We start from the raw sequence: 15,726 nt of genomic DNA, 5'->3' as shown, positions 1-15,726 counted from the left end.
TTTTAGTGCCCAAAGTTTTGTAAACACATTATAAGCAAGATTAGGTTAGGTTATCCCTACAGGATTAGGAAAACCTACAGAGGTTATACATAGAAACCTGCCCCCTCCCTCCTATTTTCAATTCATTTAAAAGATAAGAAGTGTGGTTCTCAGTGCTCAACCAGCACTTTGTGTTAAAGCGCCTGTATCCTAAATTCTTTCTATTCCTTGGAGGTTTTTCAATAGAGTTACAGCTCTCAATTCTGGTCCTTAGCTTGGTTAAAGTTGTGTGGGACAGCTTGGGTTTCACAGGTGGCGTTGGCTTAGCTGGGTCATCATTCCTGAAATATACTAGTTAAGTGTTCGTTTCATAGTAATTTTGCATTGAACATGGGCCTTTTCTAGATTAACATAAACTGTAAGATAAATCATATAAATAAAATACATGTTTAATATGATATAGCTGGAAGAAGTATTCTTATGGTGTAAACCATTGGTGATAGCTTAAATTTGATAAATTCTTTAATATGAAAGAATTTGCATTTAAACTTGAAGTTGAATTTAGTGAACCGCCTATTTTTTCCTGTCCAATGGTTTAAACTACATCTATAAGGCATAGGTATTATATATTTGAAAGAATTTCAATTTTCTACCACGTAGTTTTAAAAATACCAAGAAAGGAAAATCATATTCTTGTGATATATGCAAATTATACAGCTGACTTATTTTCACCAAAAAAAAGCATGACGACTATTTTAGTGGTGCCTAATTGTTTGGAATTTATTGTACTTAGTATTGTAGGAAAATTTAAGGTTCACTACTCCAAGTACCCAAACTCGTTAGATGAACTCTGTGCAACTCTCCCTTTGTAAGTTCCTTACTGACAAACAGCTGGCTTTACAGCCTAGATTTCCACATAATTAAACCTGACAAAATATTGCCTGTAGGTCTAGTAGCAAGCAAGCAGCCTTTAAAGCAACAATTAAAAATAATAATACCTTCCTTTGTTTACCCGACTTAATCCTTTACAAGAGCCATTAATTTGACTCAACTTAGAGGCTTATAATGGTAGTTGGAAAAAAGAGAAATTAGATAATGGTTTTTAAAATTTTACATGAATCAAGACTAAAATATTTGAAGAAGGGAAAGATATCACATACCAAAACTATCCCATGATATAATTAAAAAAACAATTACTTATTATCATCTTGACTGAAGATTCTAAATCTTCCCTCAACTACATGGGTTTCATCCATAGGATTATTGTTGTTCAAACTAAAAATATAAAATTAATTGGGGTGTTCCCCAGGGGTCAATTTTGTAGACCACCGAAATTCAAACCCGGCCCCTCTCGTCACAACCTCTTTTATAAAAGCGAAGCTTTTCTATAATTAGGGTCCGTCAGTCTGTAACGGTTAGGTCCTATTTTTCCAAACTTTGCATGGTGATTCCTATAGTAGTTAGGTAGTTTTTAGAAAGCATAGCAACTCTAAAACAGTTACCAGAATGTCCGTACGTTCATTTTGAACATGTTGAATTTAAACTTATTTAAAACAACAAATTTTTATGTAACATAAATATTCGATTGGTCTGATTTTTGGCATACTAATTCTTAGGACAAAAAAGTACAATGTTATAAGCGGAGCATCCATAATAATCAAATCAAGTCCTAATATGTAAGTATGTCCTTAAACATAAAACTGTAGGTACTTATGCAGTTTTTCAACTTCATTAAAATTTTGTTTCGACTTTTATTCATTTATATTCTTACGAGCGGCTTCGCTCCAAGAGGTAATTTAAAAAAAAAAAAAAATAAATAAATAATTGGAGCTGCCCTCACTAATTTTTCGGAATCAAAATTGAGAGGGATTTTTTTTTGTTTTTGGAAGGTTGGGGATGTCCCACCCCCCAAGAAAATAGCCTAAAACCACCACAGGACCAGTAGGTATATTCCCTGAAGAGTAGAATCCGATCGGTTCAGTAGTTACCGAGATCTTAAAAGACAGACGGACGGACAGACAGACATCGTTCTACTTTTAATTATAGATTATTCTGTCTTACACTCTACAAGTGTTAATGTTTGTTTGTTCTACCGTTTCAGAGCTTTACTTTTATAGATGTTGTCATCCATGTTTTATTAATTTTATATATTTTGATAGGTGTGGTTTATTAAGAGTTTTTATTCACGTTTCCTATAACAAATTCAACGAAACCTTAGTTGGATGTGTTACAACTAGTTTCACTGCTGCAAATCCGAGATATTGAAGTACAAACAAAAGATAAAAAAAGTTTCAAAAATAAAAGAGGAAGAGAGAATATTTTTTTCTTAATGTAAGAAATGGGTGGAAGAATTAAGGGAAAAGTAGGTTGCGGGTAAAATCCGTAAAGGTTGTGTATTTTAAGTTAAAAACAGTAGTAGTATGATAAAAATTATGTATTAATTAGTTTAGTTCTTTTCAATAAGAAATACACATATTTAGTGAATATTATCGTTCTACTGCTATTTTTAAGCCTTAAAACACACACCCTTACGGATTTTACCCGCAACCTACTTTTCCCTTTATCAACGAATGTCTTATCCTTGTTTCAATGTAAACTTACTCAGGAACAGATCTTGGTGACTGGATGACCACAGCTGGATTAGGAACATCAACCTAGAGAGAATGCTGTATGAATAAGATCATTCAATATTTGAGGGAAGAGTACTATTTAGAGATATCCAATAAAACAGAGTGACATTTAGAAACATCATAAAAAGCTAAAAATCACGAAACCTAATACGTTATTTTCAGCTGTCGTTGGGGGGCAATACATAATAGAATTGTCGACCTTTTTTTATCTGCCCTCCCATAATTATTTTAGATTTATTTCGCTTGTTGGCTATACCTTATTCCTGTTAAAAATGAAATTAAAGTCTTCACTACCTAAATAAGAAACACAAATACTTTTTCTTGTCAAAGGGCCCCCCAAGGCAAATTTCTGTGCACTCTATTTCATGTGATGATACAAATTGATAAAAAGAAAGTATTGCTAAAAAAATACCTTTTGGCTTGGTCTAAAGCTTTCAAAATGTGTAGAGTTCCTTTTTTCTCTGTTGACTACAAAATAAAATTTTAGTGAATATTTGACATGAGCCTATGGATCATAAACGAACACAATGACTGAGTATGGACATTCTGGTGACGAATCGTCATAAAAGTTTAAAATTTATAGGATATTTCTAACAATTTTAAATTAATGAAAAGAGCTAATAACCGTTACGGACGGACGGATGGACCGACCACAATTATAAAAAAGCTTCGCTTCTAAAAAATGCTTCATAAAAGTAATTAATAAATGTATAAGTATATATGTATAATCCAGATAACTATCTGGCCCAAGTGTTGGAGACCCTTTCCGTCTGCTAACAAAATAGGTTTTGTTCTTTTGTAGGGACTCGGCTATATTTATATATCAGACGCTATTATTTTAATCTTAGGATTGTACATTTTTATATTCGTGGAAAAGTGGATATAATACGATGCTAGACATATTTTTTCGCATGGATGAGATCCGGTTCTAATCCACCGGATTTTAAACGGTTTCGAATGAATAGGAGAGAAGCTTTACTCCTAAAAATAAATCTTACCATGTTTTGTAAAGATAAACGGTGAAGCTTTGTTTGCCTGAAGCATAGCTGGTGTCATAAAGGTGGAAAACTAAAATATTAAATAAATTAACAAGGATGACAACATCCATAAAAGCAAAGCTCTGAAACGATATGACAGACGAACATTAACTTTTGTTGAGTGTCAGAACTGAATATACAAAATATGAAAATATAAGGTTTGAAAAAATTATATGTAAATTTGTTGCAAAACTTCTTAGATACAGAATTCTGTTTAAGGACAAACTGACATTTTTAATACTTAAATTATAGAGATGCTTCGCTCATAATATTGTACCTTCGCCTTTAAAAATAAATTAATCTTAGGAAAGCTAGTGTGGCTAAGCAGTAAGTAGATAAATAAACTTTGCTTTAATAGGTTAATTGTCAAAAAAAAACTCGAATTGAGTTAATTTGTCTTTTTTTACCAATAGTTGATATTAACCACACAAACTACAAAAGATATATTTTCCAGCATAGCTTCAAAACCGATTATTATCCGATAGATTAGAAACAGTTCTAAGCAATACTGAAAAATCATGTATAGCATCGTATTAAAGGCAATTTTCAACAAAATAAATAAAAATCATAAAATAAATACCAAGACTTTTGGCTCTCGTAATTTTTCATTTTGCTATCTGCGGAAAGCTGTCTATAATACGATGCTATAATAACTATTACAGAAAACTTATTAATGATTAGCTTTGCTGTTATTTTCAAGTAAAATTTGTAAACAACGTGTAACATAACGTGAAAATAGTTAGATGATAAACTTCTTAGAAAATTATTGAACGATAGGTCCAGCCGTTTACTAGTTCTTAGCGGATATAAATACACACAAGCATACGGTTTTAGGACAAACGCAGTAGTCCCAAACGTCGGAGTGGAAACTTAACCTAACATTAAACTATCTTGTAGGTTTTTAAATGCCTAACCCCTGCGGGGGGCTTATTTGTATATTCATATTTTAACCTAACCTAATCTGCATAGAAATACTTAATCAAATTAATATTTTCACACTCCTGCGTTTGTCCACTCCGACGTTTGGGACTCCTACGTTTGTCCTGGAAACAAGCATACACATACACACACAAGCACACACACACACATACACACACACACAACTTATTAACTTAATAGTACAAGATGCATTAAAACGCAATAGTTAATCAAAATAAAGTTAAAGAAAATAAAATTCAAGTTAAAAACAATGAGTTATACTTTAGATAAGACAAGGATGACAACATCTATAAAAGCGAAGCTTTTAAAAGGTAAGACAAACGAACATTAACACTTGTAGAGTGTCAGAACTAAATAATCAGAATATAAATCATGTATAAAAGTCGAAAAGCATCTCTATAACCAAGCTCTAGTCCGTTAACAGTATACTGTATTTGACATTTTTTCAACAAATTTACATGTGTTAATGTTCGTTTGTCCTACCGTTTCAGAGCTTCGATTTTATGGATCCTCGTTTTATTTCTTTACCTTGGTTTCAGTGCCTACATTTACAGTGCTCTCTGAGTTTCCTTTTCTTAGTCTGAAGCGGTTTATATAACTACTAGCAGTTGCGCCCCTAGAGGCCTCTGGGGGGCATGTAAAATATTTTCCTTTCAATCTATGTTAAGATAAGCTGTTTACAAAAAAATATTTTTTCGCTGCTAAATGGGGATAGTTTTTTTGTTTTGTTTACTTTTTGCGATTTCTCTTGGGAGGTTAGTGGTTATACCCTCACCCAAAATAACTATAAACCTTCCCAGGTCCTATGAGGAGCTACACTGTAAAGGAGAACCATGTCGGTTTGGCAGTTAGCGAGATCCTTCAATACAGACATACATTTAAACAACCCGTCACTTTATTGTAAGAATACTGGCAGTTGTGCCCCTAGCATCTATATGGGAAGGTTTAAGGCCATAAAAATAACCCAGAACCATCCCAAGATTGATTCAAGCCTGCCTAAATGGGAGAACTCAAACGGTTAAGTAATTTGCGATATATTAATGGACCAACAAAACTTACTACTTTATTAAAGAGGATCATAAAAACACCGTACAAATATGGAGAGGGGCAAATCTAGGTACAGTTCAATGTTAAAAAAAGAACAAAAAATATAATTGATACTGGATAATCATTTCATTGGCTTTGCGTATACCAGAACAAAAAAGTAAGTTTTATAGGTACAAGGTTTCGTGAATTTTTTTGTATCTTTATTTGCAGTCTGTCTGATTCTACTATGCTTTTAGTAACATAGCTACTCTATAACATACTATGTCCGTTTGTAGGCTAAGTAGAAACGTATTTTCCTCTTTTTTACATATTTTTAGTTATATATGCCTGTCTGTGAAATTAATTGGAGATGGAGCCTTCAGTTTTGTATTCCCAACAGTCAGCTGACTAAAATATATCATTGTTTTATCAGTTCTTAATATGCCTTGCTCTGCTCTTAAATACTTTTATACCATTAAAAAAAATATTGGTTCTTTTGGTGCTTTCCCACAAAGTTTAATAAGCACTGAACTCCTCCTCTCTTATCTTTAGTTAATAAATCAAAAATATGCTTGGTCCCTGATGGGACCCTAACACTGCAGAGCTAACCAATGCCCAAAGACTAATTTTCCCCATATTTTAAATTTATTTCAAAAATAAAGAAGGGGGGGGGGGGAGGAAGGATGTTAGTGCTCAAATTTTAGAGTTACACAGTTCCCCTTGTATTAAATAAGGGGGAGGGGGTTTAATGCAACCATCTCGTAATCAATGATTTAATGGCACTTAGAATCCGAATTTTGTTATGAAACTTGGCATGAGTAATCCTTGATAGGTCTATTTTCCCTAAATTGAACAAAAAGGTATGAAAAGTAACGGCTAACGGCTGGCGGCTCAGCCGTTTAGCCATTTTTTAGCTATTTTCAAGGAACATCCGTGACAAAACCAATCTCCACATAATACTTCTTGTCGCTCCAAAACGTTTTCAAACGGTTCTAGCTGGTACCAGAAATTAAAAAAAATAGTTTTTGGTATCATTCTACATGATTTAAAGCAAAAATATGTTTCAAAAAGTTAAAACGGCTAAACGGCTGAGCTGTTAGCCTTTACTTTTTCAACTTTTTGTTCAATTTAAGAAAAATAGACCTACCAAGGATTACTCATGCCATGTTTCATAAAGAAATTCGGATTCTAAGTGCCATTTAATCAATGATTAACGAGATGATTTTTTTAGTTGACGAAAAATTATTATTTAATCAATTAAAGTATCACCTTTCCCAAAAGAAATATGTGTTTGCAACATCTATAAAGTTATATAAAGAATTTTTAGGTTGCAAAAAAAACCATGTCAAATATTTTCATAAAAAAGTTGAGAAATTTCTAAAGAAATTTGTACTTATGTAAGTATAGGTAAGAGTGCTTTCATCATTTTTTTTCACACAATAACGTGCATCTAATAGACAGGAGACCTTGATTAGTATTACGGCAAACACTTAAAACTTATGCTAATAATTATAGATAAATAGACTCAAAAATAAAATTTAAGTAAAATTAAGAATTACTAACAACAGTCTTTTTCAATTAATCCGAAAAAGACACAGAATTAACAATAAAATAAAAAAATGTTTAACATATGGGTATAAACAGACACACACCATATTATTTTATTTTAAAGGTCTTACCTTACACTAAAGTCTGGAGAACCTATATCCTTCTTTGTAACAAGGGGAGTGGAGAATGTATTGTTGTCCTTATCTGGTGGAGAATATCTCACCTAGAAATAAATATTTAGGTCAATTAAGTAGTGGGGGAGGGTTAATGCAACCATCTCGTAATCAGTGCGCAAATAGCACTTAGAATCCCAATTTTGTTACAAAACTTGACATGAGTAAAACTTGGTAGGTCTATTTTTCCTAATTTGTTTTTAACATGAAACACTGTGTATTGGACTTATCAAATAAAAATAACATGTTTAATTAAACTGTGTTGATCACTCTATGTAAATTGAAAAAAAGTAGAAAAGTAACGGCAAACATCTGGCGGCTCAGCAGTTTTTCGGGTTTCAGGGCAAATACATCATTAATTCCATAGTAACCCACTTCTTGCAAAAATGTTTAACTTTAACTTTAACCAATAACCATTTTAAAAATTTCTTATACTAGCTGCTTACCAGCTACAAACGGATGAAAACAACGGTGAGCGGCCAAGAGTATGATGTGTAGGTAGATGGGGCTTGTTACGTGTCTAGGGGTAAGCTTTCATGGGTGCTGAGCTCAAAAATACTACCAAACAAAGTGGGGGCCCATTTATATGGCAGCCAGCTGGGTAACAGCCGCAGCTAAGCTGTTAGCTATTTTTTGGAGCAGCAAGGAGTATTATGTGGAGATTGGTTTTGTAATGGATTTGCCTTGAAAATAGCCAAAAAATTGCTAAATGGCCGTTAGCTGTTACTTTACCTACTTTTTGTTCAATTTAGGGAAAATAGACCTATTAAGGATTACTCATGCCGAGTTTCATAACAAAATTCAGATTATAAGTGCCATTTAATCATTGATTACGAGATGGTTGCATTACCCCCCCCCCCTTTATTAAAATTGGGACACCTGCCATTTTAGAAATGATTATATTATTATATCTATGAAAACAACTAGGTAGTTAAACTTATATAGTGCATTAAGTAAATGTATTTTTAATGAAAAAGCAACTCTATGATAACAAATGTTTGTATAACTTTTTTAGGAAGGGATACCTATTTCATCTTCCAATCATAAAACTATGAGATAGATACTTTATATTTCTTATGTAAATGAGTGATACTACCAATGGATGTTGTCAACCTTGTCTATGCAATAAATACTAAAAGAGAAAAATAAGATTTTTTCTTATTATAACATTTATTTCTGAATGAATTTAATATGGTGATACAATATTTCAACTTTTAAATATAAATATAAATAGTACTTTACAAGAGATTCATAATAAATAATATTTACGAGCAAAAGAGTGGTTGAATTTTCACGTGTGTACAATTTCTAGTAGCACAATTAGCTTAAAATTGTGCCTCATAGAAATGGTAACCATGAGCAGACCATGGGATATTGTAAGGCAGATAAGAGGTGGCAATGGTCTCCAGAGTGAGAGCATCAATAATCATCATGTAGCTCTGCTTTCTCTCTCCATCAAAAGCCAGAGTCATGAGGACACCATTATCTTCAACTGTGGAATTTGGAGATTGGTGAAACCAAATTTCAGAGAGATAATGGTTTTCCTTGTACCAGATTTTGTCCTCACCACTTTTGCAAACATTTTTCTTAACAATTGCAGTTCTGGTATAGTCTACTAGTGATATACCATAGACATAGCAGTATTCCTTACCACGATAATTCTCATTAATCATGGGGAAGTCAATCATGTTGGCAAAGATGCTGTCAGTCTCATTTCTGAAGGATTGTTTGGTCACCTTGCCAGTGTTAAGGTTGATTCTCCATCTGGCAAACTCATTCTCCTCAATGAATTTCCACTCGGTGGTTGCTGGAGGTTGCAGGAGATTATCAACTCTAAGATATTCAGAGAGACCAGTGTGTCCATGCTCACACAGATCAACAACAATCTCCTCCTCATCAACTTGATAAGCATTGGCATGGTGCAGAGAGTAGACAGGGTCAGCATTCAAGTGAAGGACATCTCCATCATTCAGGTTGATGATATAAACATCTGTGTCTTCTGTTTCATCCCACTCCATGGCCTCAAACAGGTGGAAGTTGGAGGTAAAGATTTTCATGATGTCAACATCCAGGGGATACATGAAGATGATGGCATAATCTTCAGTAAGAGAGAAGCTGTGAACAATGGAGGTCTTCTCAGGTGTGAAAGTTGTAATGATCTGTGGCTCACTGAAAGAATCCTCAGGTCTGTATCTCTGGACTTCAATGTAGGGAGTGCCTGTCATTGACAGTTTAGTCATAAAATTAATGGTGTTGTCGGTTCCAGGTTCTCTCAGTGGATGGGCACATCCAGTGGTTGAAGGGGGATATCTAGCAGGCATCTGGACACCCATAGTTGAAAGATCAGAAATGTTGAATCTAAGAGCAGCAGGAGCATCAGTTACTGCCATGAAGACACCATTATCCAGGTTAGCCTCTCCAAATCTCCAGACCATGGGGTTAAAGTTATCAAAAGCTGTACCATCCAACATCTTGTAGAAGATCTTCATTTTCTCAAAGATGTTCCAATCATCTTCAGGATTAACAAACTGGTTCAGGGTAAACTGAGGAACTAACTCTCCAGCTGCAACAGAATCCAGATAATTCTGGGATTCTAGCATCTTTCCACTAAACAGAACTTTGTCCCCATTGAACTTGAAGCTATGGAGCTTGGCAAAGCCATCCAACCAGTTGCTCATCTTTCTCTTTTCAGATCCAAACTCATGTTGGCCAGGTCCATTTCGAACATAAGTGCCGGACAGCCAGCTTGGAACATTGGATCCTGATTCCCAGGTCAAAGGTAAATCATGGAATTCTTCGTTGTTGTCTTGAAGATATTCCTGCCATCCTTTATTTTCACAAGCAACTTTACAAATGCAGTACAACAGAAAAGTCAAAACTGTTAGTTTATTCATATTAAATTAGTAAAATGTTTTTAAATTGTTATTCTGTATTAATGTTCAATACAAAACTGAATGATTATTACTTGAAATCCTTTGCTTTTATAGGCCTAGGAAGATAAGAAAATTGCAGTTAATAAAAAAAGGTACAAGCATGCATATTGAATTTTGTACCTTTAAATAACAAACTGAGTCTTTTCCTTATCATAATCACGCCACCAAAGCTGATCTTGTATAATTTATTTTATTAAAATTATATTTATGTAGCTAAAAAAAATATTCTTTTGATTAAAAATTTTGTGGTTTAAATTTATTGCTTTCGTCTCCCATATTTGTATTTGATTTACTAATATTCTCTAATATAATTGTCATTTGAATTTGTTCTGGCTAGTTTTATGGTTTTGGGTAAACCCCCTGAATTTATATAAAATAAAAAATACTTAATATGAATAAAAAAGGCGGGAAGCGGACACAAGATTTTTTTTCGTAAAGGTCTGAAGCAATATTTTCCAAAAACTTTTCTTGTTAGTTCTTACTAAAAGTTTATGTTTGCAAATTAGCTAAGTTTGCCAATTAATCATAACACTTAAGCAAACAATTCAAATATCAGACCATAATACGAGGAAAATTTATTTACAGAAAATAACAAGAAGGTTTACCTTAAAGTGCCCAGCAAACACAGAAACCTACCCCACAATCATATTTTTTTTTTTAAATTTTAATTAATAAAGGTCGTTATAGGCTTTTTTATGTTCATAATTAAGTCATATTTATTATGTAAGATTCTCTTACAATATCTAAGTATTCTATATCCATTCTTAGTGACTAAAACAAATGAACCAGAAAATGTATTTTTGATTTATTCATTTTCAATATCAGACATATGTCAAGGACGTCCGAGGGGGGGTAAAGGGATAATTACCCCTTCCCCCCTATAAAACCTAACCCTACCTTGAGGGTGTCATATGCAGCCCCAACAATTTAGGAGGGGGTATTTATCCCTCCCCAAATAATTTGGGGGGGTTAATAAATAATAATCCTTCAAACAAACTGTATATACAGAACTTATTAGAAAAGTATACTGCTATAAAATCCATAAAGCAGAACAATTCAGAATTTTGTAAAGCTTGTGATTTTTGCATCTTAAAAATTAACAAAAATCTTAATAAACAAGGATGACAATTCCATAATTAGCGAAAATCATCAACATCAGCTGAGAAAAAAACAAAACTCCTTCATAGTAATTTGACATCACTCAAAGCACTGTAGACAGCCTGAGAGACCAAGTTATTTGTAGAATATAATCCCATCATAAGCAGAATCTTAAAAACAAATTCAATCCTCTATCTATAAAAGTAGTTATGAAAAACGAGTCCCTTTTAACAGGAACAGTTTCTCTTTAGTCAAAAGACTCTTATAAACAAGGATGACAACATCCATAAGTAGCAAAGAACAAAACTTTTAAAGAGAGATATCTCGAAAGAAACACAAAGAGAAGCTTTTATTAATTTGGAAATTCAATTTTAATACCATTACAAAGCGTTGTGGAGCTGGAGCCGCACCAAAATCAAACCGCTCCGCAACGCTGCTATTACCAACAAAAATTGAAAAAATCAGACCACAAACACCAAAGAAATAGGAAAAATTAAATAAATAAAGCTACTTTTCTATTTTTTTTTCTTATACAAAAATCCTTTGAACGACGATAAACTCAATTATGATATCAGTTTAAAAGACAAAAGCAGCCCAACAGCAATGGATGTGTTATATTTCAATATGCTTCTTATTAATGCGAATGCGGAAATTCTTTGTAGCAAAGGAGCCGAGAAAATGACCTCTCAATTATAGAGTAGTTTTGCTATTGAAAATGAGTTGTGTAACAAGCAACTAAGTCTAAGACCTCTCTCCCTAGGTCAGACACAGAAACGGACAAAATACGTTATAATAGCATCATTATCTTCATAAGGAAAATAACAAAATTCTGTATCTTAATTTACCTGTTCAATCTTTAATATTTGTTTGCTCAAGAATCGCACCACTTTTTATAATCTCAATAATATAGAAAGATATCCAAAGTTCAAATTAGTTTGACATCATATTACAAACAGTTGTTAGTAAACATGTTTCTATTGTTTGTTCTTTAAATATTGGAAAAACCTTTACAGTTGCTATATCCTTATATTTATTTTGTTTACTTATTTAAATTCAATTATGAAAAAGCAACCCATATGGAACATGAAATAGTTTCTTTCAAATTGTTTCAATTAAAAGTCTAGGTATAGAATGACAAAATAGGTTTTGAATTGGTGAAAAATGTAAATGCATAAAAAGTTCAATTAAGGATTTATGTTTTTCCAATATAAGTTACTTACATATAATTTTTTGCCTTTATAAAATACCAAGGATGAGAAGCAGCGAATCAACCGCTACATGCTTAAAACCAAGTTTCACAGAGTGACTGGAATATCAATTATAGTTGTATAGGCGGCTAATTACTACCTTAAGCTGTTTGATTTCTTACTTTTATAAAAAAAAAACTTCTCATTCTTAGGAGAAATTTAAAAAATGTTTAGCAAAGCATATTCAACTTTCTAAAGGTATTTAGTGTTTTTAATAATAATCTTGTTAATAAAAATGGCGGCTGCACCTCCAGATGTCCCCCAAATTTTATTAGGAGTAAAAGCTTCAATAAAAGGAGGCCATACACGAATGAGATAAGATTTTCTAGGAAAATTACAGCATTAATATTTAAAATTTAAATGCTATTATTCTCTAAGGTTCTGTTCAATATGGTTAAATAAACAAGAATAAGCACACAATAAGTTGAAAAGTTACTGATGAAAAAAGGAAGAAAAACAGCCAAACAGATACAAGGAAAATGTAAGCTTAATTGACCGACAAACAGATGAAATTAGTATTAAAACAAAACGTTAGCATGATATCATAAATAAAAACTGTGAAGACAACATATTTTCATTCAATGTTTTGTTAAGTTTAACTTGAACAGAATCCTGACTTTTTTTGCAAACTCGAGTTCAAAATTTTATTTGTATAAATTTCCTTATAAAATATCACACCACTTTTTCAAATGACGTAAAATATTTAATGCATTTAATCAACCTAACAACACTGTAAATAATAGGATTAAAGATAACGCTTAGGATATAATGTACAAAATTGTGGAAACGTTTGGCTTGCTACATTTTTCAGTTACAATATCTAAATCATTATGAAAGAATAATTTCACCTAATCATTTTAGAAAATATTTGAAAAGAATAGTTATTTCTCGCATCGTATTATAAACGGCTTTCTGCGGATATAGAATGTATACTAGTTTTTTTAGCCCCGAGGTCCCGAAGGCACCGGCTAAAAAACTGGTTTTAATCTTATGATTGTACATTTCTATATTCGTAGAAAGCTGGATATAATACGATGCTAGACATAGTTTTTTCGTATGGATGAGAACCGGTTCCTATCCACCGTATTCAAATGAATACGAGAAAATAGATCTTAAATAATGATGACAATTGGTATTTTTTAACAATTTCATTGTAATTGCACTAAAATGGGATTACAACAAAAACTGATATACGCCCAAGGGCCGGGGCTAACTCTGTCAGAACAAATTAAAATTGGTTAAATCTATATCTTGATCACAAAACCGCCTTCCACTCCACCACCCTTGTCTTTAATGTCTAGCAACTACCAGGTTCTCTAATCTCTAATCCTGAGCTGGATCTTTAAATCATTTTAGTGGTGAGCCAGATCGGGGTGATCCAATTTTCCACCAATGAGAGCACAGTATTTTATGAAATGCCGCGCTGTGATTGGCTGAAATTCGGCGCACCCCAATCTGGCTCACCACTAAAATGATTTAAAGATCCAGCTCTGATTGGTTATTTCCCAACTTGGTCACTATAACTGAGCACTTTTCTTTTTTTAGTAGCGAAGCTACTCTATAATTCACTTTGTCCGTCCGTCAGTCCGTCCGTCAGTCCGTCAGTCCGTCAGTCCGTCCGTCAGTCCGTAACGCTATGGGGGAAATGGGATTTACTCAGCTCCTATAAAAGATAGAATGCTGAAATTTTTTGACAACATTCCCATCATAAAGGAGTACAATTAAGTATAAAACATCGCTAGCAGTAGGACCGCTTTTTTAGCAGGTTTTAGGCTATTTTTGTATTTTTCACATTTTTATCCATATCTTCAGTGTGTATGGTGCGATTTTCAAATTTTTTTCAGTTATAGATATCTAAATTAAATTTCCAGTCGTTTAAAGAAAACAACTATGACGGTCAGACTGCCTTTAAGCAGGTTTTAGGCTATTTTTGTATTTTTTACATTTTTCTCCATATTTTTGGTGTTTATGGTCCGATTTTCAAAATATTTTTAGTAATAGATATCAAAATTAAATTTCCTGTCCTTTAAAGAAAACAACTATGACGGTCAGACTGCCTGTCAGCAGGTTTTAGGCTATTTTTGTATTTTTGTATTTTCACATTTTTCTCCATATCTTTGGTGTTTATCGTACGATTTCCAAAATTTTTTCAGTTATACATATCAAAATTGAATTTCCCCTTGTTTAAAGAAAACAACCTTGACGTTCAGACTTCCTTTTTGCAGGTTTTTGGCTATTTTTATATTTTTTACATTTCCCCCCATATCTTTGGTGTTTTTGGTCCAATATTAAAACTTTTTGGGATATCATTATCAAAATAATTTTTCCCATTGTTATGAGCATCTTTTATGTAATTTATTTTGACCGTCATCATTATACAAAATATTTTCTCAAATATATCAATTAATAAATACACTTTAAATTTACTTCTACGTATTAACATCCATGATTTTTTTTGTGCTTCGCTACTTATGGATGTTGTCATCCTTGTTAACTTCTAATTTAACTAAGCTAAGAAGCAAATATTTTTCTCTCTCTAAAACTTTGTTGTGGTGTAGTCTAATTGGGTTATTAGGATAATGAGTTCTATTTTTCGGGAAATATTACTCCTAGTCATACCATGAATTCAAATTTTTGTGTATTTTAAGAACTCCCCTTTCTAGTCACTCCCATGAAACAATAAGTTATTAAAATAACAATACTAATTTTCATTAACCCCTCTCATATGATAAAGACTAGGGGGAAAGCAACTAGTTAAGAATAGTAAATATTAATAGAGTTAAGAAATTATATTTGCAATTATGGCCTTATGCTTTATCTAGATCCGGCTGACTTTGTAATCATAGTCATATTAAACAATCGTTCCATATTTTGGATTAAGGATCAATTATAATTACAAAGTCTAAATAAAATAATGAAAATTTATGGACAGTGTTATGATTTTCAAACTAAATTTTAGTGTTTCTTTAGACTTTGATTTTATGAATGTAGCCATTATAGCTACACTAACTTTTAGGGAACTCAGGAATTAAATATCCTACTAATGGAAACAAAAGTGTTATTGAATTGCTCTTGTAATTAATAAACAAACAAAATTATTAATTGTAGGTTACAGA

At 32.6% G+C, this 15,726-nt stretch overlaps 2 protein-coding genes across 5 annotated transcripts in view; both read right to left on the bottom strand.

Annotated features, from left to right (window-relative positions):
- Positions 1–15,726, bottom strand: part of LOC145331630 (uncharacterized) — a 71,086-nt gene that overhangs the window by 4,035 nt on the left and 51,325 nt on the right. For all 4 annotated transcript variants that reach the window (XM_080176403.1, XM_080176401.1, XM_080176405.1 and 1 more), the window contains 8 exons: positions 7,291–7,382; positions 5,960–6,019; positions 5,114–5,165; positions 3,608–3,677; positions 3,022–3,077; positions 2,581–2,633; positions 1,177–1,254; positions 209–320 (listed from right to left, as the gene is read on the bottom strand). In XM_080176403.1, coding sequence (XP_080032529.1) covers positions 209–320; positions 1,177–1,254; positions 2,581–2,633; positions 3,022–3,077; positions 3,608–3,677; positions 5,114–5,165; positions 5,960–6,019; positions 7,291–7,382 — 573 coding nt within the window. The remainder of the gene's footprint in view (positions 1–208; positions 321–1,176; positions 1,255–2,580; positions 2,634–3,021; positions 3,078–3,607; positions 3,678–5,113; positions 5,166–5,959; positions 6,020–7,290; positions 7,383–15,726) is intronic.
- LOC145331650 (retinoid isomerohydrolase-like) lies at positions 8,484–10,483 on the bottom strand. Its single transcript, XM_080176427.1, has one exon. The coding sequence runs from the start codon at positions 10,224–10,226 to the stop codon at positions 8,658–8,660; it is 1,569 nt and encodes a 522-aa protein (XP_080032553.1). The 5' UTR covers positions 10,227–10,483; the 3' UTR covers positions 8,484–8,657.

Source organism: Acartia tonsa, chromosome 11 (genome assembly GCF_053477335.1).
Source record: "Acartia tonsa isolate MP-2025a chromosome 11, ASM5347733v1, whole genome shotgun sequence".
In the NCBI taxonomy this organism is placed as follows: Eukaryota; Metazoa; Arthropoda; class Copepoda; order Calanoida; family Acartiidae; genus Acartia; species Acartia tonsa.
The sequence above is the reverse complement of the archived record's forward strand: the minus strand, read 5'-3'. Positions and strand labels throughout refer to the sequence as shown.

Excerpts from the sequence above, each read along its gene's own strand:
- LOC145331650 (XM_080176427.1), bottom strand. The coding sequence starts at position 10,226 with ATGAATAAACTAACAGTTTTGACTTTTCTGTTGTACTGCATTTGTAAA.